Raw genomic sequence first — 25,751 nt, forward strand, 5'->3', positions numbered from 1 at the left:
AAAAGGTGCAAATGTATATATTTAAACAACTCAAAAATTAGTATTAATACATATAAATATATTTTTTACGATTGTGCTGATTTTGTATTTTGTGGAGTGTAATAATTTAAATTGTAATTTCAAATAACTGCACAGCCCAAACAGAACATTATTTTGTATCTCAATGCAGTGCTGTAACTGAAAGAAATACTCGAGTACAAGTACCTTTTAGGAAATGAACTCGATAGATGTTCTTCATTACAATTGTGCAATATATTTATGAACTAGATTTATATATATACTTATATTTCTTTTATTATTATTATTACTATATATTTTAGGGCAGCACGGTGGATTCTATTTGAAAAAATAATATATTTTATATAATATATTTTATAATATATTTAAAAAAATAATAATGTTGAATTTATTGTTAAATAATTTTGAAAAAATAATATATTTTATAATATTAAATTTTATATTTTATAAATATATTTTATATAAAATATTTTAAAATATTTTGTTTTGTCCACGAAATGGACAAAAAGGACCCCTTTTTATTTTTTGAAAATTATTTTAATAGCGTCGTTTTGCTCCAACAATTTGACATTAACCCGAAAGAAAACAGAGTTTTTATTTGGTTAATTGCATCAATTATTTGAAAAAAAAAATGTATTATTTTATAAATAATATATTTTAATATATTAAAGGTCGCGACCCGACCTCGGATAAGCGGAAGAAGATGGATGGATGGATGGATGGATGGATATTAAAAAGAATTTTTTTTTAATATATATATATATATATATATATATATAAATTATTTATTGTAAATTATTTTAATTTATTTTTCGACGCACAAAATGCGCAATACTTCAAAACGTACGTGCAATACTTTGTGTACAGTGAAGAGGGCGACGTCTCACCTGTTCCAGCGTGGACTGCGAGAAGTTGTACTCCTCTACCTTGAACGTTTGCTTGACTGCACAAACAAACAAACAAAAATGATGACATCGCTTTCACTTGAAGATGTCACAACATTTGTACGTGTGTGTGCGTGACTGACCGCGCTCCAGCTGCGAGAAGGCGGCGGCCAGACAGTGCACGTCCTCCGTGGGGATTTTGTACGACATCAGCGTGGCAAAGCTGACGTTGGAACAAACAAACAAACAAAACAATCAGACGTGCAAGTGTCTAAACTACTACTAACTAACTAACTAACACCAGAAATAGGACCAATACTATGAGGGATGTGCCAATAGTTATACCAATACCACTTATTAATATTATCATACTAGCCACTGATACAAGACAAAAAAAAAAAAATATGACATGGAGTAATTCCTCCCAAGCAGTAGTTGGCGCTATACTGCAGCACTTTGATTCCTCGACGAATCATCATCAGCATCATCATTATCATCATCATCAACATCATCTGCACAAGAAAGTCTTTGTTCACCATTTTTTTGTTTTTATTGCCGTAAATGAAATTGTATATATAAAAAAATCTGAGACGTATCAATATTCATACTGGTATGAGTCTGGGAAAAAAAATATTAACGACACTACTACAAGCACTATTCACACTTGTATTGACACATTTTTTTTGTATTTATGTTATTTAATAATTAATTAAAATTATTAATTAATTTATTTTAATAAAAAATAATTAATTAAAAACGCAATTAAATTAATTTATGTTATTGCTGTAAATGAAATTTTATTTATAATAAATAAAACAAAAGTATTTATGTTATTGCTCTAAATGAAACTGTATTTTTTTATTAATTAAATTAAGTTAACACAAAATAATAAATAAAACAAAAGTGTTTATGTTATTGCTGTGAATTAAATTGTATTATTTGATTAATTACATTATTTTAATAAAATATAAGAAATAAAGCAAAAGTTTTAATGTTATTGCTGTAAATGAAATTGTATTTTTTAATTAATTACATTAATTTAATGAAATATAATAAATAAAACAAAAGTGTTTATGTTATTGCTGTAAATGAAATTGTATATATAAAAAAAATCTGAGATGTATCAATATTCATACTGGTATGAGTCCGGAAAAAAAAAAAAGATTAACGACACACTCCTACAAGCACTGGTATCAACACATGTTTTTTTTAATTTAATTTATTTAATAATTAATTACAATTATTAGTAATTTATTTTAATAACAAATAATTTAAAAACAATTAATTCAATTAATTTAATAAAAAAATAATAAATAAAATAAAAGTATTTATTTTATAGCTGTAAATGAAATTGTATATATAAAAAAAATCTGAGATGTATCAATATTCATACTGGTATGAGTCTGGAAAAAATATTAAAGTTTGGTTTTTGCTTACTACATTTGCGGAGGTGCAATTTAGCTTGCATGAGTAAGAAATTATAATTAAAAAAAAAAAAGCAGACATTTTGTCTTCTATAATCTCAAATTGATTTATGATGATGTCAGAAGTACATGATTTCCATTTCTCATTTTCCCCCATCATGCCACACTGGTATTAACCTCCACATGTGTTTGAAATCTTGCAACAGAGATATAAATAATGAATCATAAAAATTGTGATTGTGATTAAACAGTTAATTTTCAAACATAGTGATATAATGTAGGCCAAATGCTTTCAAAAAATCTTAGTTTTGCTTTTTTGCACATGCACAAGTAAATATTATGGGAGAATATGGTTTTAAATAAATATAATCTTATAACAATAATAATAAGAATAATAATAAATATGTAAGTATTGAAATGTTTGAACGTATTTGCAAATATATTCAAACATATTTGCTGGTCAGAAAAGGTTGGCTCCATCCACACATCAACATGAACAAATTCATATTTTTTTTAAATAATAAATATAACAAAATAATAACAATAACAATAACAATAACAACAACAACAACAATAATAATAATAATAATAATAATAATAATAATAATAATAATAATAATAATAATAATAGTAATTGGCTGGCAACCAGTTCAGGGTGTGCCCTGCCTACTGCCTGAAGCCAGCTGGGATAGGCTCCAGCACCCCCCGCGACCCTTGTGCAAGCGGTTAAGAAAATGGATGGATGGTTGGATGGAATAATAATAATAATAATAATAATAATAATAATAATAATAATAATAATAATGATAATAATAATAATAATAATAATAATAATAATAATAATAATAATAATAATAAATATATAAGTATTGGAATATGTTTGAAGGTATTTGCAAATATGTTTGGACATATTTGCCGGTGAGAAAAGGTTGATTCCACACTTGAACAAATTGAATATCTGCGCGCTCGCTCACCTCTCCTGTCTGGAAGCGTGCGGGAAGATGGCGACGATCTCCTCGTGCAGTAGCGGCGCCACCTGCTGGAGCCCCCCCGTCAGGTCCTCGGCCAGTTTCAGCTCCAGGCTGTAGCCGCGCCCGAATTTGGCCTTCAGGTGTTGGATGGAGCCCAGGCACCTGCGCGACCCAGAAGGCGACAGCGCAAGCGCAAGTGAGACTTTGGCGAGGCTCGGTTCGGTTCGGATGGCGAGACGGGACGAGACGCACCTGAGCCGGCCCGACGTCACGATGGCCACACGGTCGCACACGGCCTCCGCCTCCTCCATGTAGTGCGTGGTCAGCACGGCGCCGCGCTCGCGCTCACTCACGGCCACGCGGATCGCCCTCCTGAGAACACGCGTGCACGTCACGCGCACGACATCATCAGCGGCGACGCGACACGTTCACAGCAACAAAAACAAACACCGCACACATATACATATTATTATAAATACATCATTAATTAAAAAATGAAACACTTTCTCAAATAATAAAAACAAAATATTTTACAATATTTTCATTAATCATGACGATAACTACACCGATTGTCCAGGCTGGTTTTGGATGATGATCCACTTCCCTGACGACGTCATCTTGCAGTGCTTCAACTTCCTCAATGGACTTTGCACGATTCTCATAATAATGTTTTGTATCATAAACTATGTCAATTGTTGCCCATTCGGCATCCATTGCAGCCTGGTCAACCTGGGAGGGGGATTACCACCACATCTGCAGCCCCTTCTCAAGGTTCTGATGTTTTTTGTTTTTTTTTAAGTTTTTCCTTGCCCTTTTTAGTTTGATCAGGGGATGTCACTACTATTTGTCAACTGTGGGCATGTGAAGCCCTTTGAGACTTTTCTGTGATTAAGGGCGATAGAAATAAACTTGACTTGACTTGACTATTTTATAAATATATTTTTTAATATATATTAAAAAATAATAATGTTTGAATTTTGGTATATTATTTTATAAATAATATATTTCATATGATATATTTTATAATATATTAAAAAATGTCTAATTTATTTTTAAATAATTTTGAAAAGTAATATATTTTACATTTGATAAATAATATATTTTATATAACATATTTTATAATATATTAAAAAATGTTTACTTTATTTTTAAATAATTTTGAAAAAACAATATTTTCACAATATATTTTATATAATATTTTTATAATATTTTTTTTGTAATATTTTACAAATAATATATGTTATAATATATTTAAAAAATCTATATATACGAAATGGACAAAAAGGAGGCCTTTTTATTTTTTGAAAATTATTTTAATAGCGTCATTTTGCTCCAATGGCCAATTTCACATGAACCCGAAAGAAAATTGACTTATTATTTGGTTGATCGCATCAATTATTTAACATTTATTGTATCTACTATTGTTTAATTTATTAACTAAATGGTTAAATCACCATAATTCAAATCCATAATTAGCTTTCAAATTAATTTCATTAATAGTACAAAATGATTCAAAGCTTTTAAATTGATTAAATAATTGCTTGACTAAATATTCCAAAATTAATTTTGCATATATAGTTCAACATTTTTAATTGTAGAAATATAAAAATGAGGAAAAAATATTGTTTTTTTTTAAAATATTTTATAAGAAGCATTTTAGAAAATTTATTTTGTTTGAAAAATGAGACTTAATAACTATTAAAATATTTAAGATATGTAACACTTATGGATTATAATAATAATTGTTTAAATGTAAAGACATAATTGTCTCGTTCTAATCAATTACAAACTGAACAGTACAATTTGCAAAGTGTAAATGGATTATCAAAGTGGAAAACTATTTAAAAAAGAAATAAGGAACATGTATAAAACTTAATGTACCCTATAACTGGTTAATTTTTAGAAATTAATTATCAATCAAAACAAAACAATTTCAGTATTTGTTTTTAAGATTTTATAACAATCAAAGTTTGAAAAATGAGAATAAATTAACTATTGAAATATTTTAGACATGTAACACTTATGGATTATATTCAATCGTTTCAATGTAAATACATAATTGTTTAGTTCTAATTAATTACAAACAGCACTCTCAACAGAACAATTTGAAAAATGGAAATGGATTATGAAAGTGGAAAACGATTTGAATAAATGACATGAATAAAACTTAATTTATTAATTTAAGTTCTTAGTTATTAGAAATTAATTACGAATCAAAAGAAAATAATGAACATAATAATAATAATAATAATAATAATATGCTTTTTCCCATTTTTACAAAACATCATTGGTTAATGAATTCCAATGCAAATAATTGCCAAAAAAAAAGACAAAAGAACAACGAAAAATGTAATTTTTGCATATTTGATGAAGGAAAAAACAAACAAAATGTGAAAATATTGAAATTGCAAACTGACCAGACGCGCTGTTTGGACTTTGGGTCCATCCCGGCCGACGGCTCGTCCAGCAGGATCGTCTCGGGGTTGCCGATCATGCTCAACGCAAAGCAAAGCTGCCGACCGACAAGACCAAAAAGTCATGACCAGTTTTTGTGACAAAATCTGCATTTTTTTTTTTTGTCCACCCACTAACTCACTTTTCTCTTGAGTCCGGGACTCAACGACCTGGCCTGCTTGTGCACGTGCTCCTTCAGCTCCAGAGCGTTCACAACCCTGCACACAAAACAAGCTGATGAGTCTTCTTCTTGCGTCCATTTCCCCGCCACTCTTACGAGGCACTCCCCCTAGTGGCCCGCCAAGTCATTGCCCAATAAGTCATCAACAATGGAGCCGTTGTAGTGGCTATATATTAACTACAAATATCGCAATACTTTGCCATAGCTGTATCGATTATCGGGAGATGATGTATCACGATTTATCGCCGATATGGATATCGTCACAGACGGACGGGACCCACCGCTGGATGATGGCGGGGACGTCGCGTGCCTTCAGGCCCTTGACGGCGGCGTAGATCTGCAGGTGCTCGCGCAGCGTGATGCGGGGCCACAAGGGGTTGACCTGCGGACAGTAGCCCACCTGCTCCGCGCCCGTCACCACCTCGACACACAAAAGTCACATGACTTGGAAAAAGAGACTGATCAACGACGACGCCCACTCGAGATTTTGGAAGCTTTCAAATGTTGACTTTTCAACTGATGCTGTCATAATATTGAAAAATTGCAACTCTCTTTTGAAAAAAGAAAAAAAAAAAAAAGGAAAATTGCAAATGTCATATTTGAATTTTCATTTTACACTCCATTTTTAAAGATTTTTTAAAATTGGCAAAGTTTTACAAATGTATGCTAAAAAATGTTATCTGCGTAAAATTCAAAGCACAAAAGTCAACAAATTCAATTTGAATTTTCAACTCTGAATTTTTTTTTATCACTTCAATGTCCCACTTTAAAAATTAGTCATATTAAAAATAATTCAACAAAAAAACATTTTGGAAAAATCCTAAAAATAACAGAAAAATTATATGTGGGGAAAAAAGGAAGTAAATTTAATTCAAACTCAGACGTCACAGATTTGATGAATTCAAAAATTCAAAAATTATCTCCATAAAATTCAAAGTAAGATATTTACAACTAAATGCACAAAAGTCATACAGAAATTTTCACATATTGAATTTGAATTTTCAACACTGATTTTTTTCCACCACTTCAATGTCCCACCTTAAAAATTAAGTATAATTAAAATAATTAAAAAAAATATATTTTTGAAAAATCTTGTAAAACAAAACAAAAAATGTCAGAAAAGTGTAGAAAAAGAAAATGGGAGCAAATTTAATTCAAAACTCACAGATTTGAGGAATTCAAATGGAATATTCAACACTGAATTGTCTTGCAATCTGAATGCTAAACGTAAAAAAACAAAACAAAAAAAACCAAATAAATCTAAATTAACATTTAAAAAAAATCAGGGCAAAAAGAAAAAAAATCCACATTAAATTCAAACTCAGATGGCACAACTTTCATATATCAAATCTTCATGGAATATGACTTTTCTTTTAACCCTCACAATTCAGTGTTTAAAAAAGAACATCTCCTAAAATTCAGCGTATTTATTTACTCATTTAAAAATGTATAGTAGACAAGTCACGCACGCACGCACGCACGCACATACTCACCTGTCCCGCCGTGGGCTCCGCCTCCCCACACAGCATGTGCATGATGGTGCTTTTGCCGGACCCGTTTGGACCCAGCAGGCCCAGAACCTCGCCTGGACGACGACACCGGCAAAAAAACAAACAAACAAACAAAAAAAAAACACCACCACCATGACGACGATGACAACTTGCATTCAAGACTGTCAGCTTGTAAACTTGTCACAATTACACTTAGAACCCCCCCCCCTAGTTTGAATGGACCCATTAGAAGCACATTTTGGAGTGTGAAAATTTATTTGCTACAATTTTTTGAAAGTCACAAAGTATATGTCGGTTTAATTAACAATTTCATATATTTGTGTCATTTTGTATTTGAGCAATAAAAATTCAGTTTTTGCCGATCTGTTGGTGCCAAACAATTTTTTTTTTTTAATTTAAATTCATTAAAATGATAATTAATTAATAATAAGTCCTAATAATAATGTATTTATTTATATTAATTACATTTATTTATTTAAATTTATTTTGACAAAAGCTTTGCTACCATCATGTTGCCATTTACAGGCAATGATGAAACTTTTGGTAGGGCTTCATAATCATTTGTTTTGGGAGCATTTATGTTCTTTTTTTTTTTTTGGTTGATATTAATCGTTAATTTTATTTTTGACTTTCCAGCACTAACCTTTGCGAACGCAGAAGGAGACGTTCTTGGTGGCCACTTTTCCATCCTTGCTCAGAGCGAAACCTTCCACGCCACTTTTGTTGAACTGCTTCCTCAGGTTGCTGGCGACCAGAAGCGGCTTCTATGGAAAACAAAAAAATGAAAATTAAAAATGAACAAAAAATATTGGAGCACGCCAGCAAATTCCATTTTAAAATAGGCTGATAATTGTCTATTGTTGATTTACCCCACACATTTACACATTACAACATAAAACAAATGAAATAATAATGATAATAATGATAATAATGATAATAATAATAACAATAATAATAATCATAATAATAATAATAATAATAGTCTTATTTTGCCAAATCAGGTCCGACTTTTGAGTCTGGAGCGCCGTCGGTGTAGTACCGCGTTGTGCCACACAACATGTCTGGCAGCATTGAGCTCAAATGGAAGTTGACATGACAAAATGAAAGCACAAAGTTTCCAACTTGTCGACTTTCTTGGCTAAATCTGCCCACTATCCAAAGATTATTATTTTTTGGTCAAAAGTGACTAGTGATGAATCGAGCGACTTTTTCTGGTGTTTTTTGCGTGTTGGTTAATTCACATTTTGCCTTTTCCATGTTAGCACAAAGCTAGCAGATGTTCAGAATGCAACTTTTACTCAATTTTATGTAATGAGCACTTCAAAAATAAGCACAGTGTGAAAATGTGACGTGAAAAGAAAAAAATGAATCGAAACACATCTCAACAGATTTTGCCGTTGAAAAAAGTTTGTTGACCTCGTCGCAGGACTGGCAGACGAGCGCCTCCTTGACCTTTGCCCTCTCCATCTGAACATCCTCGTCCTCATCCTGGTCCGGACCCTCGTCGGGGTTGCGCTCCACTTTGGGCCTCCTCGCCGGTGACAACCTGCCACCAATTTTATTTCTTTTTTTAATATTCCCTGTACGGGCCAACTAAGAGTTTCCCAAAAGTAGCGCGACTGCGCCGCTAACCTGCACAAGCTATCCGTCCTGTTGATCGTGCCGCCGTGACGGCGCTCCAGCCAGCCAAGCGCAAACATCAGCACCAGGCACTGCAGGTACGGCTGAACGCACAAAAAAAACGGCAGCTTGAGTGACATTTCAGCTTTTGCGACGCAAAAACACAAATGACGCACACGCGGCATCATCACATTTGCAGAGAGCATTTACACTTTTTTTTTTGAAGATTGGCTTCAATCATTTTCTTCTATCTTCATTTCCACTCTATTATTATTTTTTATTTTTATTATTTTTTATTATTTTTATTTTTTTGTTTTTTTTTCAAACAATTTCTTCTAACTTTTTTCATTTTCCATACTATTATATTTTTTTATTTTATTTTTTATTATTTTTATTTATTTTTTGTTATTTAAAAAAAAACATTTCTTTCTTTTTTCATTTCCATACTATTATTATTATTATTTTTATTTTATTTTTTTATTTATTTATTTGTTATTTTTGAAAACAATTCTAACTTTTTCTTTTCCATACTATTATTTATTTTAATTTGTCTTATTTTTATTATTATTATTTTTTTTTTTAAACAATTTCTTATTTTTTCATTTCCATACTATTATTATTTTTTTTATTTTCATTTCTTAATTTATTATATATTTTTTAAAACAATTTCTTCTAACTTTTTCACTTCCATACGATTATTCTTTATTTGTATTTTTTTATTATTTGCATTTTTTTATTTGTTGTTATTTTTTTGAAACAATTTCTTCTTTTTTAATTTCCAAATAATTATTAATTTGTATTTTTTTGTTTTTATTATTTTTTTCATTTGTTATTATTTTTTTTAAAGTTTTTAACAGTTTTTATTTTGAATTTAACATCTAACTTTTTTTTTAATCAAATGATTAGATGTAATTATCATCAATAACAAAAATGGGCATGAATTATCATTTTACTCTTAATAATAAACATTTATTTTTTTGTAATTATTACGTCTTTTTTCCCCCAAAAAATGTATATAATGTATATTTATTCCTTTTGAAATCATTCATCTTATTAAATACTGTGTTCATTAATAGTAAATAAATTAGAAGCAATAAAAAAAAAAACAAAAAAAAAAAACATATGTCCACATATGATGAATTCCAAATTTGTTCACAAATCCAAAAAACTATTAAAGTAAATAAATAAATAAATTAATTAATTAATTAAAAAGAAAAAAAACAAAAAAAACAAAAAAAACGTATGTCTAAATATGGTGAATTCCGAATTTGTTCACAAATCCAAAAAACTATGTCCTGACATTTTTCTGTCCTTTTTGACACATTTATTCCTCAACTTGCTGCAAATGGCTTGCGAACAAATCCTCAATGAACAACACGAAACCTGTCGGCCAGGAGACGTGCTCCACAAAATGTAAATATCAGAAGAATAATCGATGAAGATTTCCCAATGGGATTTGTTGACTTACAGCAAAAACGGCGACGAGCAGGCCGTTCCACACGGACTCATGGTCGTACTTGTTGGCCGGGAGGAAGGCCACCTGGACAGCAAAACAAAAACAAAAAAAACAAACAAACAAGAAAATCAAGCGCAGTCTTGCTTCGACTCGAACCACCGTCGAGGCGCTCGGAAGGCGCTGGGCTCCTCGAGTACAGTCTTCCCTCGTTTATTGCCGTGTTCATCTTTTGCCGCCTCCACGCGGTTTTACACTTTTACAGTGTGCTTTTTGGTTTCTTTTTTTTGGTCTTTGTGCGGCCGTATTTCTCGAACCCCAAGTCCGACCAGGGACATGCGAGCATCCGATATATATATATTAGGGGTGTTTAAAAAAAATCGATTCGGCAATATATCGCGATACTACATCGCGCGATTCTCGAATCGATTCAATAAAAAAAAAAATCGTTTTTTTTTTTTTTTTTTTAATTTTAAGAGTTCAGAATTGTTCATTCGGTATTCGGATTCAACGGATTCAACGTCTTATCATCATAGCCTTTTTTTTTTTTTTTTTTTGTGTGTGAATCGATTTTTAAACTTCCATTTTTAATGGGAAAATATTCAACAAAACGTCTGACTTCGGGTTAGGATTCACACCTTGAGCATGGAAGAATGTTATATGAACGGAACATTAAGCCTTAATATTTTATTTTAATGCTGTTCAAACATGAAACAGATTACAACCTCTATAAGACTGAAATTTCAGATAAATAAATAATACATTTTCATATAAATCTTACACTCTACAAGCTTACTGATTAGTATTTTCTAAATTTGAATGAAAAAAAAATCGCAACAATCGACTTATAAATTCGTATCGGGATTAATCGGTATCGAATCGAATCGTGACCTGTGAATCGTGATACGAATCGAATCGTCAGGTACTAGGTAATTCACACCCCTAATATATATATATATATATATATATATATATATATATATATATATATATATATATATATATATATATAATAAATTTAAAAAATATATATACTGAGCTGTATACTGTAATAAGCAAATAAAAAAAGTACTTTTAATGGAAAAAAAATAAATGTAAAAGAAAAAAAGAACATATATGATGAATGGAAAAGCACTTATAATAAAGTAAAAATCATACCAAAAAAAAAAAATAAAAATAAAAAATATATATACTGTGTTGCATACTATAATAAAAAAACGTACTTTTAATGGGAAAAATGACTGTAAATGAAAAAAAAGATGAATGAAAAAGCATCCATAAAAAACTAAACATCAAACCAAAACCAAAACAAAAAAACATAATAAATGAAATAAATATATATTATGCTGTGTACTGTAATAAATAAATTAAAAAAACAACAACATACTTTTAATGGAAAAAAAAGAATGTTAATGAAAAAAGAACATATGTGATGAATGAAAAAGCATTCATAATAAACTAAAAATCATACCAAAACAAAAAAACATATATATTAAAAACATATATATACTGTACTGTATACTGTAATAAGTAAATATGACATATATGACATATTTAAAATATAAATATCTATTTAATATAAATATCTATTTAATATAAATATCTATTTAATAGGGGTGTTAAAAAAAATTGATTCGGCGATATATCGCGATACTACATCGCGCGATTCTCGAATCGATTCAATAATCGGCAGAATCGATTTTTTTTTTTTTTTTTTTAGGATTCACACCTTGAGCATGGAAGAATGTTATATGAACGGAACATTAAGCCTTAATATTTTATTTCAATGCTGTTCAAACATGAAACAGATTACAACCTCTATAAGACTGAAATTTCAGATAAATAAATAATACATTTTCATATAAATCTTACACTCTACAAGCTTACTGATTAGTATTTTCTAAATTTGAATGAAAAAAATCGCAACAATCGACTTATAAATTCGTATCGGGATTAATCGGTATCGAATCGAATCGTGACCTGTGAATCGTGATACGAATCGAATCGTCAGGTACTAGGCAATTCACACCCCTACTATTTAATATATATATATATATATATATATATATATATATATATATATATATATATATAATAAGTAAATTAAAAAAATTCTTTTAACGGGATAAATGAATGGAAATGAAAAAAGAACAGTATGATGAATGAAAAAGCATTTATAATAAAGTAAAAATCCTACCAAAAAAAACATAATAAATGAAAAAATATATATAATGAACATTACTTTTTTTTTTTTTTTTTTTTTAAATAAACGCAGATTTCCATGATCACAGGTATTTTTTTGGAACGTACCACCCTTGGTAAAGGAGGGAAGGGTGTACTGGTACGACTGTACCTTGCTGATGCAGTTGAGGCATCCCATGAGCGGGTAGAGCGGGTTAAAGATGCACAGAATGCCGTGCAGCCACTCCGAGAACTTCTGGTCGTTGCTCGACAGAGGAAGGTGAACCAGCGAGGCCGACACCACGCACACCTGCCGCGTTGGGAAGACCGTCAATGCCCAGACATCAACAAGTGGCGAAAAAAAAGAAATAAATATCGGGCCCGCCCCCTCCTCATTTTCTTCAATTTAAACGGAGGAAGGGTTAAAAACAAAACAAAAACACACTTCTTGCCCCATTTGGGAATAGTACATTGTTGCAGTACCAAATCAAGCAAGCGGTCCAGACCCCGATGAGCAAAGCAACCCCGGCAAGTCGTTAACGTCGCTCACCATCATACAGATGACGGAAAAGAAGTCTCGGTTGCTTTGGACTCCAGAGAAGGCGAAGGAGCACACGTACGTGAAGAGGATCACGGCCGGAGCGAAACCGATGGCGCAGCCCACCTGAGAGACGGACGGACGGAGAGGTCAACCAGGGGTCACATAACGCTTCATCGTCATTCTTAAAACGATTTACAAACATTAACCTGAAAAATATTCCAGATGTGAGGGCACATTCTGTGTTGGTTTAAACATTTTGGAAATATATTTAGAAATTTGTTCTGTTTCTCATAACGATTAAAAAAATAATAATAAATTTTTATTTTTTTTTAATCTGAAAAAATCTGCTATTCTGTTATTTATTTATTTTTGCTATGGAGCAGGCGTCAGAATTCAATCAGGGCTAAGATTAAATTAAATCAAGAACATTATTCTTTAAAAAAAAAAAAATCATAAAAAAAAATAGAAAAATGCTGGCTAAGAAATATAACTAAATTTGCATTTCATTCATACATTTATTAATTAAAAGAGATTCTTTGATTAAATAAATGCTGTATTTTTGTTAATTCATGATTATTTCATCACAACACAAAACTAATGTGTTTTTTTTTTATTACAATTAACTATTTTGAGTGAATTTAAACTTCCTTTAATTAATGTTATTTATTTTTTTAAACACACGATTAGCAATTAATAAATGTAATAATAATCATGCATATATTTGTGGAGACTGGGGTCAAGTTGTATTTTACAATTTGTAAAATGTACAAAATTTCACAAGTTACTTCATGTAAAGATTATAAAGCGCTTAATATGAAAAGAAAAACGCACTGTCACCAACGGTGTACAAATGCAATTATGCCATCTAGTGGCAGAAAAAATGACCAATACAAATCAATATCACTTTGCTTTTTTTTTTTTTCAATCAATTTTAGGAAATGCAGCCATATTTCTATTAGTTTAACATTTTTTTTTCCACTTTTTAGGTTAACAAAAGGATGAAATCTAAGAAAAAATATTTTATGGGGCATTTAGAACAGATATAAAATTTGCAATTCATTGTGAGTTAATGACTGAAGTCATGCGATTAATTACGATTAAAATTGCCTGACAGCCCTACTTTTTTTTTTCAATGGTATCAAAATGTTTCATGTTTGGAGAAGCAACAGCACAACTTGAGTTCCCCTTTAATAGAATGTTTGATATGCTTTTGTTTTACAAAGTGACAACATCAAGCACGCATCGCCTCATATTTGGAGAATTTGCGAGAGCGTCTTCAATATTATCAGCGGATCAGAAAATAAAATGTGCGTCATTTGAAGCTATTGTGGCGCAAAACGGGTTCCGGGTTCTTGTATGTGTCGTGTCGGTTGTGCGATTGCGGAGCGCAAAAAAACAGGCGGCAGACGGACCACGGCGCCGAGGTTGCTGGCAGGGTGGAAGGAGAAGAGGATGACGAGCATGCACGTCACGATGACGTAGCACGAGGACACGTCCACCAGCGCGCGACCGCACCAGTACGCCGACGGCAGCAGGCCCGACGTGCGCAGCGTCGAGCGGCACCTCAGCTGGGGAGAGAGACAACACGCACACGCACGCGCGCGCACGCGCACGTGTCAGGACGTTCTTCCAAACGGGGACACCAACAGGTCCAATTCTTTCATTCAGTCATTCATTGTTTCATTAATTAATAATACAATACATAGTAATATATATAATATATATAAATAGGGCTGGTGAATTAATCGAAATTCAATTACAATTTCAATTATTACAGTCCACAATTACAAAATCAGCATAAATAAAAAAAATAAAATAAATAATAATAATAATAATTTGGACTTGTTTGAATTGTTTAGATTTAAACATTTTTTTTAACAGTTTAAAATAACTAATCAATTTTGTTTCATCCAAAAGGAACTTGTATAATTAAAATGTTTCATTTTGACATTAAACATTTTCTTGTTCAGTACCAAAAAAATAAATGACTGTCTTAATTGTGATTTCAATTATTACCAAAAATAATCGTGATTAATGATTTCTCCATTGCAGCATTCAAGCAGCCCTATATATAAATAATGAATAAATAAACACATTTTAATTAATTAATAATACAATATACATAGTAATATATGTAATGTATAATATATAAATTGGGCTGTGCAATTAATTGAAATTCAATTACAATTTCTATTATTACATTCCACAATTACAAAATCAGCATAATCGTCCCCCCAAAAAATTATTAATATTAATTTTGACTTGTTTGTTCTTTTTTTATTTTTAAATAATTTAAGAAATTTTGTTTCATCCAAAAGGAAGTTGTATAATTATAGTGTTTCAAAGAATTTTGTCTTCATAATTTTTGGACATTGAAACATTTCTTGTTTAGTAACAAAATAAATAAATAAATAAATAAATTGATTGTTCTAATTGTGATTTCAATTATGACCAAAAATAATCATGATTAATATTTTCTTCATAGCAGCATCCGAGCAGCCCTATATATTAATAATTAATGAATGAATAAATAAATAAATTAGAACTTATTGTTGTTCTGATCACAATTGTACATTTGATTTTAACGTGCACACATCGGCCGGCTCTTTAATTGGGAAAAAATAATAACCCAAATTATTTTCTTCTTACCTGGAGGCGTAACAAAAAATAATTGAAAAGCACCGGATCAACCAATTATTTTACACAAAAAAAATCCAGATTTTATTTTTTTTCAACAACTATGCAAGTAATGAGATGAACGAGCGAAAATCAAAACCACAGTTTTCTGACTTCCTGCAGCAAATGAAGCCGGTCGCTAGCGGCGTACCTCTCGGTCTCGCAGGTGCTCCATGGCAAAATAGGCGGGCATGCCGGCCACCAGCATCCCCAGCAACACCGACTCCACGAAGCCCAGCATGTACGCCGCAGCGTACGACATTTCCTGAGGGATGGACAAAAAAAAAAAAAGACACAAACGGATGTTTGCCAAATGAGCCAAGACAATGAGGCACTTTTTTTTGTTTTTTTTTAAATGTGTGGATGTATGTGCATGCGTGTGAATTTGTGCTCAGTAGTTCACCTGAAACCTGATAAAAAAATCCAATGACCCTTCACCTTAACCGGATACTTCAGAGTCTCGCCAGAGTGGTGAGGTTCAGAAGGAAAGACCAGAGGAAAGGTCAAAGGAAAGAAAGATGAATCTAGCACCAACCAGACACCACTTGCCACCCACATGGTTACAAAACCGTAATCTTACGCCAACCCCAGAAACCTCGAAATTCCAACATATTAGTGAGATCTCAAGAGACCAGAGGAAAAATTAAAGGAAGGATAGATGAAGTAGAGTGAGATCCACAGACGCCAGCCTCCACTGATTCAGCGAGCAGTGGGAGGGAGAAGCAAATTCTGGATTTCTGTACTTGATTTGGACTTCAGAAAAAAAAGCTAATTGAAGAAAAAGAAGACAAACGTGTAAAAAAGTACTCACATAGTTGAAAGGTTTGGCCCAAGTTTGGATGCGTGCGCTGCTGTTGAGACCTCGGAGCAGCGCGTTGCTGAGGATGTTGACGGTGATGGGCAAGGAGTGCACCGTGGTGCTGTTGAAAGCCAACTTGTACCTGAAGCCCTGCACCAAAAACGACACTCACGTCACGCTTACGCAAGCGGCAAAAACACAAGCAACGAGCAACCGCTAAGCTAATGGGTTAGTTAGCCACTTCAGGTTGGTCTGTTAGTTTTGATTAGTTTTAGTTACTTAATAAATGCTTAGTTTTAGTAAGTTTGAGTATTATCATTATTATTATTATTTTTTTAATGTGAATTACTTGTGCGCAATATTTAAAAAAACACCATGGGAATGATGTCACCCAAAGGTGCTTTTCTATTGGCTGCTGCTCGATGACGTCACTTCTGAGTGCCACATTTTCAAACGTCCTTATTCCGGTTAATATCAAAATAAATTGACTTCAAATCACATTTAAAATCATCCCCAAAGGCTCATTAAGCATTCAATTAATTACCGACGACGAAAATGAAGGATGTTTTCGCTATAATTATAGTTAGTTTTGTCAACATAAAATGTAGTTTCAGTAATTTTTTTTTTTTAAAGCATTTTCATGTTTGTTTTATTTTGTTAACAAAATTGTTTTTTGAATTTTTTTCGCTACTTTTAGCTAAATAAAATAATTGTGGCTGGGTATAGTGAAAACATGGAACGTTTTGTCAAAAAAATGTAAAAAATTAGAGACAAACTAACGAACATACAAAAAAAAATTTTTTGGCTTTTGTTTTGAAATTTAAAAAAAGTAATGCAGTAGGGATCATTTAAACAGTTTAAAGTGGAAACTGTTTGAATTGATCAACAAATGTAGAAATAAGTGGAGAAAAACAAACAAATAAAAAAAATCATAATTTTTCTCTTGTACGCTATAACACGGTTCACTTTTCGCTGTTTTGCAGATTTTTTTTTAGTGCAATTTTGCATGCATTTTTTTTACATAACCTATTTTATAAAATTCATTAAGGTTTGAAAATCGTAAATGTTTAAACAAGAGAGAAATGTGAGAAAATGTATGTAAAACATAATGCTAACTACTTCATGGATTTCATTTATTGCGGGTATTTTTTTAAACCAAACCCCAGCGGAAAACGAGGGAACACCGTGCTGAAATTTTTGGGGAAAATTTTTGAGTTAAAAAAAACATGACATTTGGGGAAAACCATGAATTGACGGAATGAGAAAGGTAGTAGCCTGGATGGCGTGCATTTTTGCTGGAATGGTGCGAATGGGTCAAAAAATGTGGAAGGAGTAGCACGACAAAAAAAAAAAAAAAAAAGTGCGAGAACCAACAATATCCTGCGGTGACCTTGCTGGATCCCGTCACGTTGATGGCGGCGCTGTGCGGAGCCGCCGCCATGTAGTCGCTGACCTCCCTCACTTCCACTGCGATGTCCTGCGCTTCCAGGTTGCGGATGAAGTCGGAAATATCCGTCCCTGGCGGACGCAACGTCAAACGTCAGGCCAAAAAATATTGTCCGGTTGCGCTTGCTCGTGAAGACGGGCGGTCACCTGTGGAGTTGCAAACCAGGAGCGGGCTGGCGTATCTGTGGGGGGGCTGGTGTCTGCCCTGGAGGTAGACGGCGGGCTGGAAGCGGCGCATGGACGGGGGCGTCAGGGTGTTCCCGACGGACAACGACAGGACCAGCATGGACGCTAGGAACAACAGCACCAAACACAGACTGCCGGACAACCGGCATGCCCACCTCAGTATAACGTCTTCCCTCCTTTAGCCCGCGCGGGTGTTACAATCCAAAAAAATACCCGTGATTATGGAAATCCGTGGTCATTTAAAAAAAAGAATTAAAAAATCACATTAATTATATATTTTTTTCGTTTATTATGTTTTTCACTTGGGTATGATTTTTACTTTATTATAAATACTTTTTCATTCATCATATGTTTTTTTTTTTCATTTACATTCATTTTTTCCATTAAGAGAATATTTTTTTTACTTTATTTATTACAGTATATATATATATATATATATATATATATATATATATGTATATATATATATATATATATATAATTATAATAATTATTATACAGTATATGTTTTTTTAATTTTGGTATGATTTTGAGTTTATTATGAATGCTTTTTCATTGCGTCATTTATGTTTATTTTTTAATTTACAGTCATTTTTTAAAATTTATTTGTTTATACAGAGCAATATTTATTTATTATGTTTTTGGTTTTGGTATGATTTTTAGTTTATTGTGAATGCTTCTTCATTTGTCTTTTTTTTTAAATTTACTTGTAATACATCACTGTATGTATTTTTTTCATTTATTATCTATGTTTTTTTCATTTTGGTATGATTTTTAGTTTATTATGAATGCTTTTTCATTCATCATATATGATTTTTTTTTCATGTACATTCATTTTTTTTCGATTAAAAGTATATTTTTTAATTTACTTATTACAGTATACAGCCCAGTATATATTTTTTCATTGAATGCTTTTTCATTCATTTTTTTTTCATTTAGTCTTTTTTTTAATTATTATTATTTACTTGTTATACAGCACTTTCCGTCGGTCTATAAATAAATAAATAAATACACAAGCCAAATAGCACGTTGTAAAAAAAATAATAATAAAGCACACAAAAAAATGTGCAAAAGAGCGAGGCCACGAAAGATGAACGTGCGCTAAACGAGGGAAGACTGCGTTGGTGGTAATACTGCTGACATGAAAAAAAAAACGCGAGCGCCCGGGCAGCGCGTATCTTCCTCGCATGCGCACATGAAGAAAAACTCACACGTAAACGATGGCCTTCCTCTCCCGCCACAAGTTGAGCAAGTGGAGTCGCGCCACCCAACTCAACTGCTGGCGCCACAAGGCTCCGCCCCTCGCCAATTCCGACTTGTCACACAACATCAGCAGCCGCCGGTCCGTCTCGTCGTCGTCGTCGTCGTCGTCGCCGCCCGCTGCGCCGTCACGCTCCACCTCGCGGTTGAAGACGCTGAAGTCTTTTGACAGCCACGTGACAGGAAAACAAACAAAATGTTATGCCACAGTCCGACTGATTGGAAAATAATTCCCAATAGGGGCGTGCCAAAAAAATCGATTCTCATTTAGAACCATTCAGAATCGATTTTAAATGTCCTACAATGGATTTGATTTCAATGATTTGATACTGTCTTGCGCTTGTTTGTGGAATGGGAAGGCTGTTTATGTTGTACCCAATTTGGCCACTTTGGGGCAGTGTGATTCCGTGCGTTAAGATGTAGCCACATTAGAGAGTAGAAGCAAAAAGTCACCATCAAGTTATGCCGATAAAAGTTTTTTTGTTTTTTTTTTCATATGCCGGTGAGTCATGTGAAGATGTTTCTTGGTATACATTCCTGAAGCGTTTTTGTATAAATAGCCGTATTTTTGAGGGATAAAAGTGCCGTGATTAGCACGCTAATTAGCATTAGCGAGTCAGACTGGACTCCACCATGACGATCATTTTCTCATCTATAAAATGAAGCAGAAATCTTTGTCAATCAAATCATTTGGAATTGACAATCGATTCTGAATCGAATCGTGAGACCCAAAAATTGGAATCGAATCGTGAGACAGTCACAGATTGCCACTCCTAATTCCCGATGCAGATGCTCTAGACTCCATTATGAAGAAAATATTCATCATGATTAATTCAGTAATAATTGAAATAACAATTATGACAATCATTTGTTTTTTGGTACATAAGAAAATGTTTCAACATGTAAAAACATGTCAAAATTATTAATACAAATACATTTCTTTGAAACACTGTAATAACAAAGTTGCTATAAACAACACTTTATTAGTCATTTTAAAATTTAAAAAGGTGCAAATGTATAGATTTAAATGACTCAAAATTATTAATACAATTTTGTAAACTATACTTATGCAAGTTGCTTTAAACATTAGTCATTTTAAAATTTAAAAAGGAGCAAATATATAGATTTAAACGACTCAAAATTAATACAAATACATTTCTTTGAAATACTATGACACGGCGTGGAGAGGGAGGACTCGGGCGCAGGAGAACAGTTGGCCGTAACGGCTGCAGTTTATTTACAGGAAACACAAAACACCTCTTGCAGAGGGAAAACGCTGAACATAAAGAGCTCCAAACTGGAGAGGAGAAAAAAGGGCACTCAAAACAGGGAAATAAAGGTGCTCCGCTGCAGAGGAAAAAGAGGGGCAAAAACAAGGTGCAAGGCAAAAACAATGTTGGTGGTGAGCGACTCTGTGTCAGCCTGCAGCTTCATCACTAGCCCCCAATCCATGAGGCTTTCGTCGGCCCCGGAGTCGATGAGGACTGGCAAATCCGTGGTGATCGCATAGTGAACGATCCTGAGGTGAGAGAGTTTTCGAGCTTTGATTTGCGTGGGGGAGTCGGAACTCACCAGGGAGACTCTCTTGGTGGGGAAGGCTACCACCAAATGACCAAGTTCACCACGGTAGTAGCACCGGCCCTCCCGGCGACGTCGTTGGCGTTCCTCTTGCGTCAGTCGGGCACGGTCGAGCTGCATCTGTTCCTCGTCATTCCCACGGGCCTCCCTTGGGGTAGGTGACTGGAGAAGCGCGCGTCGTGGAGACTCTCTTGCCGGTGGATGCTGGAGGGTTCCAGGTCCAGGTCTCCTTTGGAGTCCGCTGATCTGCGCGAGCTCCCGCCTCCGATGGTCAGTGCGGATGGCAACCGTATGGGGACGGGTCTCGAATAAGCTTCGGCTTCTACCCGTCAGCCCTTCTTTCGGATGTCAATGTTGTAAATGATGTGATGTGATTGATGTAAGCTGTAATGTGTCTGAAAGGAAAAAATGAATAAACTAAACTAAACTAAACTAAACTAAATCAACGAGTCCAGGTCACCGACAGGTCAATGGGAAGCAAAAGTTCTTGCATGGATGTAGTGAGGCCCTTTAAAAAATGATCGTATAGTGCTGTGGAGTTCCAGTCACTTTTGGCTGCCAAAGTTCGGAGCCGAATAGCATAATCATTGACGGACTCTCTGCCTTGTCAAAGATAGCTTCGTTCTCGAGCCATCTCTCGATCCATACTGACCGGATCAAAAACCTGGCGGAGAGCTGTGCAAAACCCGGATGCGGTTGAACAGGTTGATCAGCGGTGGCCCAATCTCTGGCTCGTCCAGTCAGGTGTGAAATCATGAAGGCCACGCAGGAACGGTCCGTGGGAAAAGCCTGTGGAGAATGTTCGAAATGGATGTCACATTCGGTCTGGAACGCCTGGCATTGTCTTGGTTCCTGGAGTATCGTTCCGGGGGGCCAGTCTCAAGCCGGTAAACGCCGAGAGTCGAAAAGGAAGGTTCAGCGTGCTTTTCCTGTCTCGTGGCGAGTAATGCGGAGCTTTGCAGTTGACTCATCAGGTCCTGAAGTTGTCCAGCAAGTTCCCCCATCTGGGTAGCCATGGCTACTCCTCCTGGTGGGTCAAGCGAGCTTCCTGGTTCCGCAGCGCAGCTTCCAACTTCCCTGCTGAGTCCATTCAGGCGGAAGTGTGCTGACACGGCGTAGAGAGGGAGGACTCAGGCGCAGAAGAACAATTGGCCGTAACGGCTGCAGTTTATTCACGGGAAACACGAAACACCTCTAATTTTTTGGAAACTATAATTATGCAAGTAACTTTAAACAACATTAATTAGACATTTTAAAATAAAAAAAGGTACAAATATATAAATTTAGACACCTCAAAATTAGTTACAATTTTATTTTGTTTATGATTATGCTAATTTTATATTGTAGTGTAATAATTGCAATTGTAATTGAATTTTGACGAATTGCACAACCATAATATAGCAAAATGGAACACAAATTCATTTAATAATTAATTTCGACACCTCTATTAAGAAAAAAAACAACTGCTCTGATGCTCATTATCTTTTTTCTTTTTGTGAAGGACGGAAAACAAAATGGCTTCAAATCAGCCATTTTGTTTTTGGTGTGGTGACTTTTGACGAGGGCGCTTCTCACCCACTTGGTCCGCTTCGGCCTCCTCGTCCTCCAGACGCAGGAAGACGTCCTCCAGCGTCGTCATGGAAACGCCGTAGTTGACCAGGCCCAGATCGGATCGCGAGTCCAGCTCCGAGAACAAACCTGTCGAGTGGGAAAAACATCAAAGGAAACATCAAATAGGAAAGTAGCACTTTTGCTTGCCGCCAAAATCAACGCTGGAGTCCAGAACATTTTTTGCGTCCGTTTCAACGGCGACGCCCACTTTGGTCCATACCTGCGAAGGCGTGCACGCTCTCGAAGGGCAACGTGAACTTTAGCTCCGCCTCCTGCCGCCGGGTCAACCTGGCATTGGGCAGGTGGCGCCGGACCAGCGAGGAAATCTCGTCGGCGTCACAGCGTTCGCCGACTGACATCCTGGCAGGAAGCGGTGAGCGGCTTAAGATGGCCAGCGGGGGGCGACACGAGCGCAAAAGAAAAAAAAAAAAAAAAGCGCGTACCCGAGATGATATCCCACGCCGCACTTGGTCTTCAGGTACAAGGACGAGCCCACGCATTTCAGGCGGCCCTGCGAGATCACCGCCTTGCGATCTGGACACACGCAGTCGCCGGTTTAGACACTTGAAGTGCTCGATGTACGTGCGTACGTGCTTGCGTGCGTGCACGTACCGGCGAGGATGTCGGCCTCGTCCATGTAATGCGTGCTGAGGACGAGCGCTCGGCCCGCCCGCCGCCTCTTCAGGAGCGACCACACCTGATGACGCGAGCACGGATCCATGCCGGCCGTTGGCTCGTCCAGGAGCAGGATCTGAAAAACGCGCACGCACGTGTCAGTCACTAGTGCTCACTTCGTCAACAAAAACGAAACAAAAATCATGTCATCTACGCACCCGACTAAAACTAGACGAGGCTAGAACTAAAACCCGCATTCATAAACAATAATTGGGACTAAATCAGTACGCATTTTTGTCGACTAATGAAGATGAGACAAAAATGTCCTTCTCTTCACTCATTTGCTCCCAAAACACATATAAATAAATGCTTTAAGTGTCCCAAAGACATATTTATACGTTTTTAATTTTTTTTTATGCTAGAGCATACAGAAGGCTTTATATTAGAAGTGTGACAATATATTGATATCGCGATAAATCGTGATACTTTGTCTCTCGATAGATTATCTATACGTCTACGCAAGTATCGTGATATTTCTAGTTTATATACAGCCACTATAACGGTTCCATTGGTCATGACTTATTGAGCATGACTTGGCAGGCCACTAGGGGGAGCGCCTCATAAGAGTGGCAGGGAAATGGACGCAAGTCTTCAGGCGAAGAAGACAGCTGAGTTTTTTTTAATTAATATTATATATTATTGTATTATTATTATTTTTTATTATTATTTAGATTTTTATATATTATATATATTTATATATTATATTATGTATTTATGTTGTTTTTATTATTAATTATTATTTTTTACATTTATTATTATTATTATTATTATTATTATTATTATTATTATTATTATTATTATTATTATTATTATTATTATCGTGGATTTATGACCCGAGCAATATATATCTATAACCGCGGTACCGTCATACGATGAGATAATCGTTATCCTGAGCCTTGTATCGCATATCGTATTCTACGTATTGTGAGGTACCCAGAGGTTCTCACCCCTACTTTAAAGAGCCTCTCAACTGAAGAGAATGCTTGAAGAAATTGTAGTTATTGCAAAAATTGCCAGCAGGTGGCAGCAGAATATAAGAGCGCCGCCAGAGCCATGTTGCAACAAGTTCTTTTTGCCAGTTTTTCACCAGGAACGTGAATAGCGCTAAAACTTCACTATATTCTAATGCTAATTGCTGCAGAACGGAAACTGATATAAATATATACTTTTTTCCTGATGAAAGAAGATACTTCAATCTTTCTTTTGGTAGGTTCCATGTTTTTATAACAAATAGAACACAATATTCTGTGGACCGAGCAAAATCAGTCCAAATCCAGTCAAACGCTGCTAATCTGTCCCGTCTGTGATGACACTGTCATGTGACACACAGCACAAAAACATGGCAGACAGGAGGTGAATTCATGGTTAAAGGTATAAAAAAAAAAAAAAAAAAAAAAAAAAAAAAAGTAAATTATAGTTATAATTTAACACGAATCCAGAGGCTATAACATTCCAACAATAATGTTAATGCGACCGCTAATGCTGGCTAACTTGTTAGCTCTTAGCATGGAGCCATAGTCGCCTCTGTAATTGTGTGTCTGTATTTGTTTTTCATCAAAAAAAGATGAGAGAAAATTTGATGTGAAATAGTTTAAATTGACAAAATGGCAGACCAAATGAAGACGGACGGGCATGCGGCGGTACCTTGGGGTCCCCCAGGATGGCGATGCCCACCGCCAGCTTCCTCTTCTGGCCTGCGCTCAGATTCTTGGCCTGAGCCGTCATGATCTTCTCCAAGTCCAGATCATGCAGCACTTTGGACACCTTTTTTCACAAGACCAACATTAACGTGCGTCACTTTTCATATTCAAAAGCACATTTTTGTCTTTTTTTTTTTAAAAATTGGCCTTTACATTCATTTGAATGGCGAATTTTTTTTTGACTTGAAATAATTTTTGCACGCTTTCATTGTCTGCTATTTTTGTTGATTTGCTTTTCTTTTGGCTTAGGCTAACTAGCGGCCATTTTGTTCATGATCAGAGGTTGGGAAAAGTACTGACATTTTCTACTTCAGTAAAAGTACAATTACTTGGGTTAAAAAGAAACAACTCTGGAAAAAGTAAAAGTACTCACTTTAATAATTACTCAGTTATAAAAGTGCAGGCTCTGAAATGGACTTTAAAGTGGATTTTAAAGAAAGAAGGGCCAAAACATGCCTTGTGAAAATTTAATGCACTAAAAAAACTAGCCACCAGAGGGTACTAGAACTGCACAAATGGAAATCAACCTGCCTTTTTTGCTTGAACAGTTGTGCTACTTTTAAAGGGATACTTTACTCATTG

The 25,751-nt window shown here is 34.5% G+C and overlaps 1 protein-coding gene across 2 annotated transcripts in view; it reads right to left on the reverse strand.

Annotated features, from left to right (window-relative positions):
* abca5 (ATP-binding cassette, sub-family A (ABC1), member 5) overlaps positions 1–25,751 on the reverse strand; it is a 37,662-nt gene that overhangs the window by 2,025 nt on the left and 9,886 nt on the right. For both annotated transcript variants that reach the window (XM_077503417.1, XM_077503416.1), the window contains exons 13-37: positions 25,114–25,233; positions 23,407–23,545; positions 23,238–23,328; positions 23,015–23,154; positions 22,759–22,881; positions 19,557–19,767; positions 18,307–18,476; positions 18,104–18,231; positions 16,726–16,863; positions 16,066–16,179; positions 14,651–14,806; positions 13,248–13,361; positions 12,870–13,007; positions 10,532–10,603; positions 9,076–9,167; positions 8,860–8,989; positions 8,087–8,207; positions 7,426–7,517; positions 6,214–6,353; positions 5,894–5,969; positions 5,715–5,809; positions 3,550–3,669; positions 3,301–3,459; positions 1,046–1,125; positions 906–961 (exon numbers count right to left, since the gene is read on the reverse strand). In XM_077503417.1, coding sequence (XP_077359543.1) covers positions 906–961; positions 1,046–1,125; positions 3,301–3,459; positions 3,550–3,669; positions 5,715–5,809; positions 5,894–5,969; positions 6,214–6,353; positions 7,426–7,517; positions 8,087–8,207; positions 8,860–8,989; positions 9,076–9,167; positions 10,532–10,603; positions 12,870–13,007; positions 13,248–13,361; positions 14,651–14,806; positions 16,066–16,179; positions 16,726–16,863; positions 18,104–18,231; positions 18,307–18,476; positions 19,557–19,767; positions 22,759–22,881; positions 23,015–23,154; positions 23,238–23,328; positions 23,407–23,545; positions 25,114–25,233 — 3,015 coding nt within the window. The remainder of the gene's footprint in view (positions 1–905; positions 962–1,045; positions 1,126–3,300; positions 3,460–3,549; positions 3,670–5,714; positions 5,810–5,893; positions 5,970–6,213; positions 6,354–7,425; positions 7,518–8,086; positions 8,208–8,859; positions 8,990–9,075; positions 9,168–10,531; positions 10,604–12,869; positions 13,008–13,247; positions 13,362–14,650; positions 14,807–16,065; positions 16,180–16,725; positions 16,864–18,103; positions 18,232–18,306; positions 18,477–19,556; positions 19,768–22,758; positions 22,882–23,014; positions 23,155–23,237; positions 23,329–23,406; positions 23,546–25,113; positions 25,234–25,751) is intronic.

The sequence above is a fragment of the Festucalex cinctus genome, chromosome 17 (genome assembly GCF_051991245.1).
Source record: "Festucalex cinctus isolate MCC-2025b chromosome 17, RoL_Fcin_1.0, whole genome shotgun sequence".
Taxonomy (NCBI): Eukaryota; Metazoa; Chordata; class Actinopteri; order Syngnathiformes; family Syngnathidae; genus Festucalex; species Festucalex cinctus.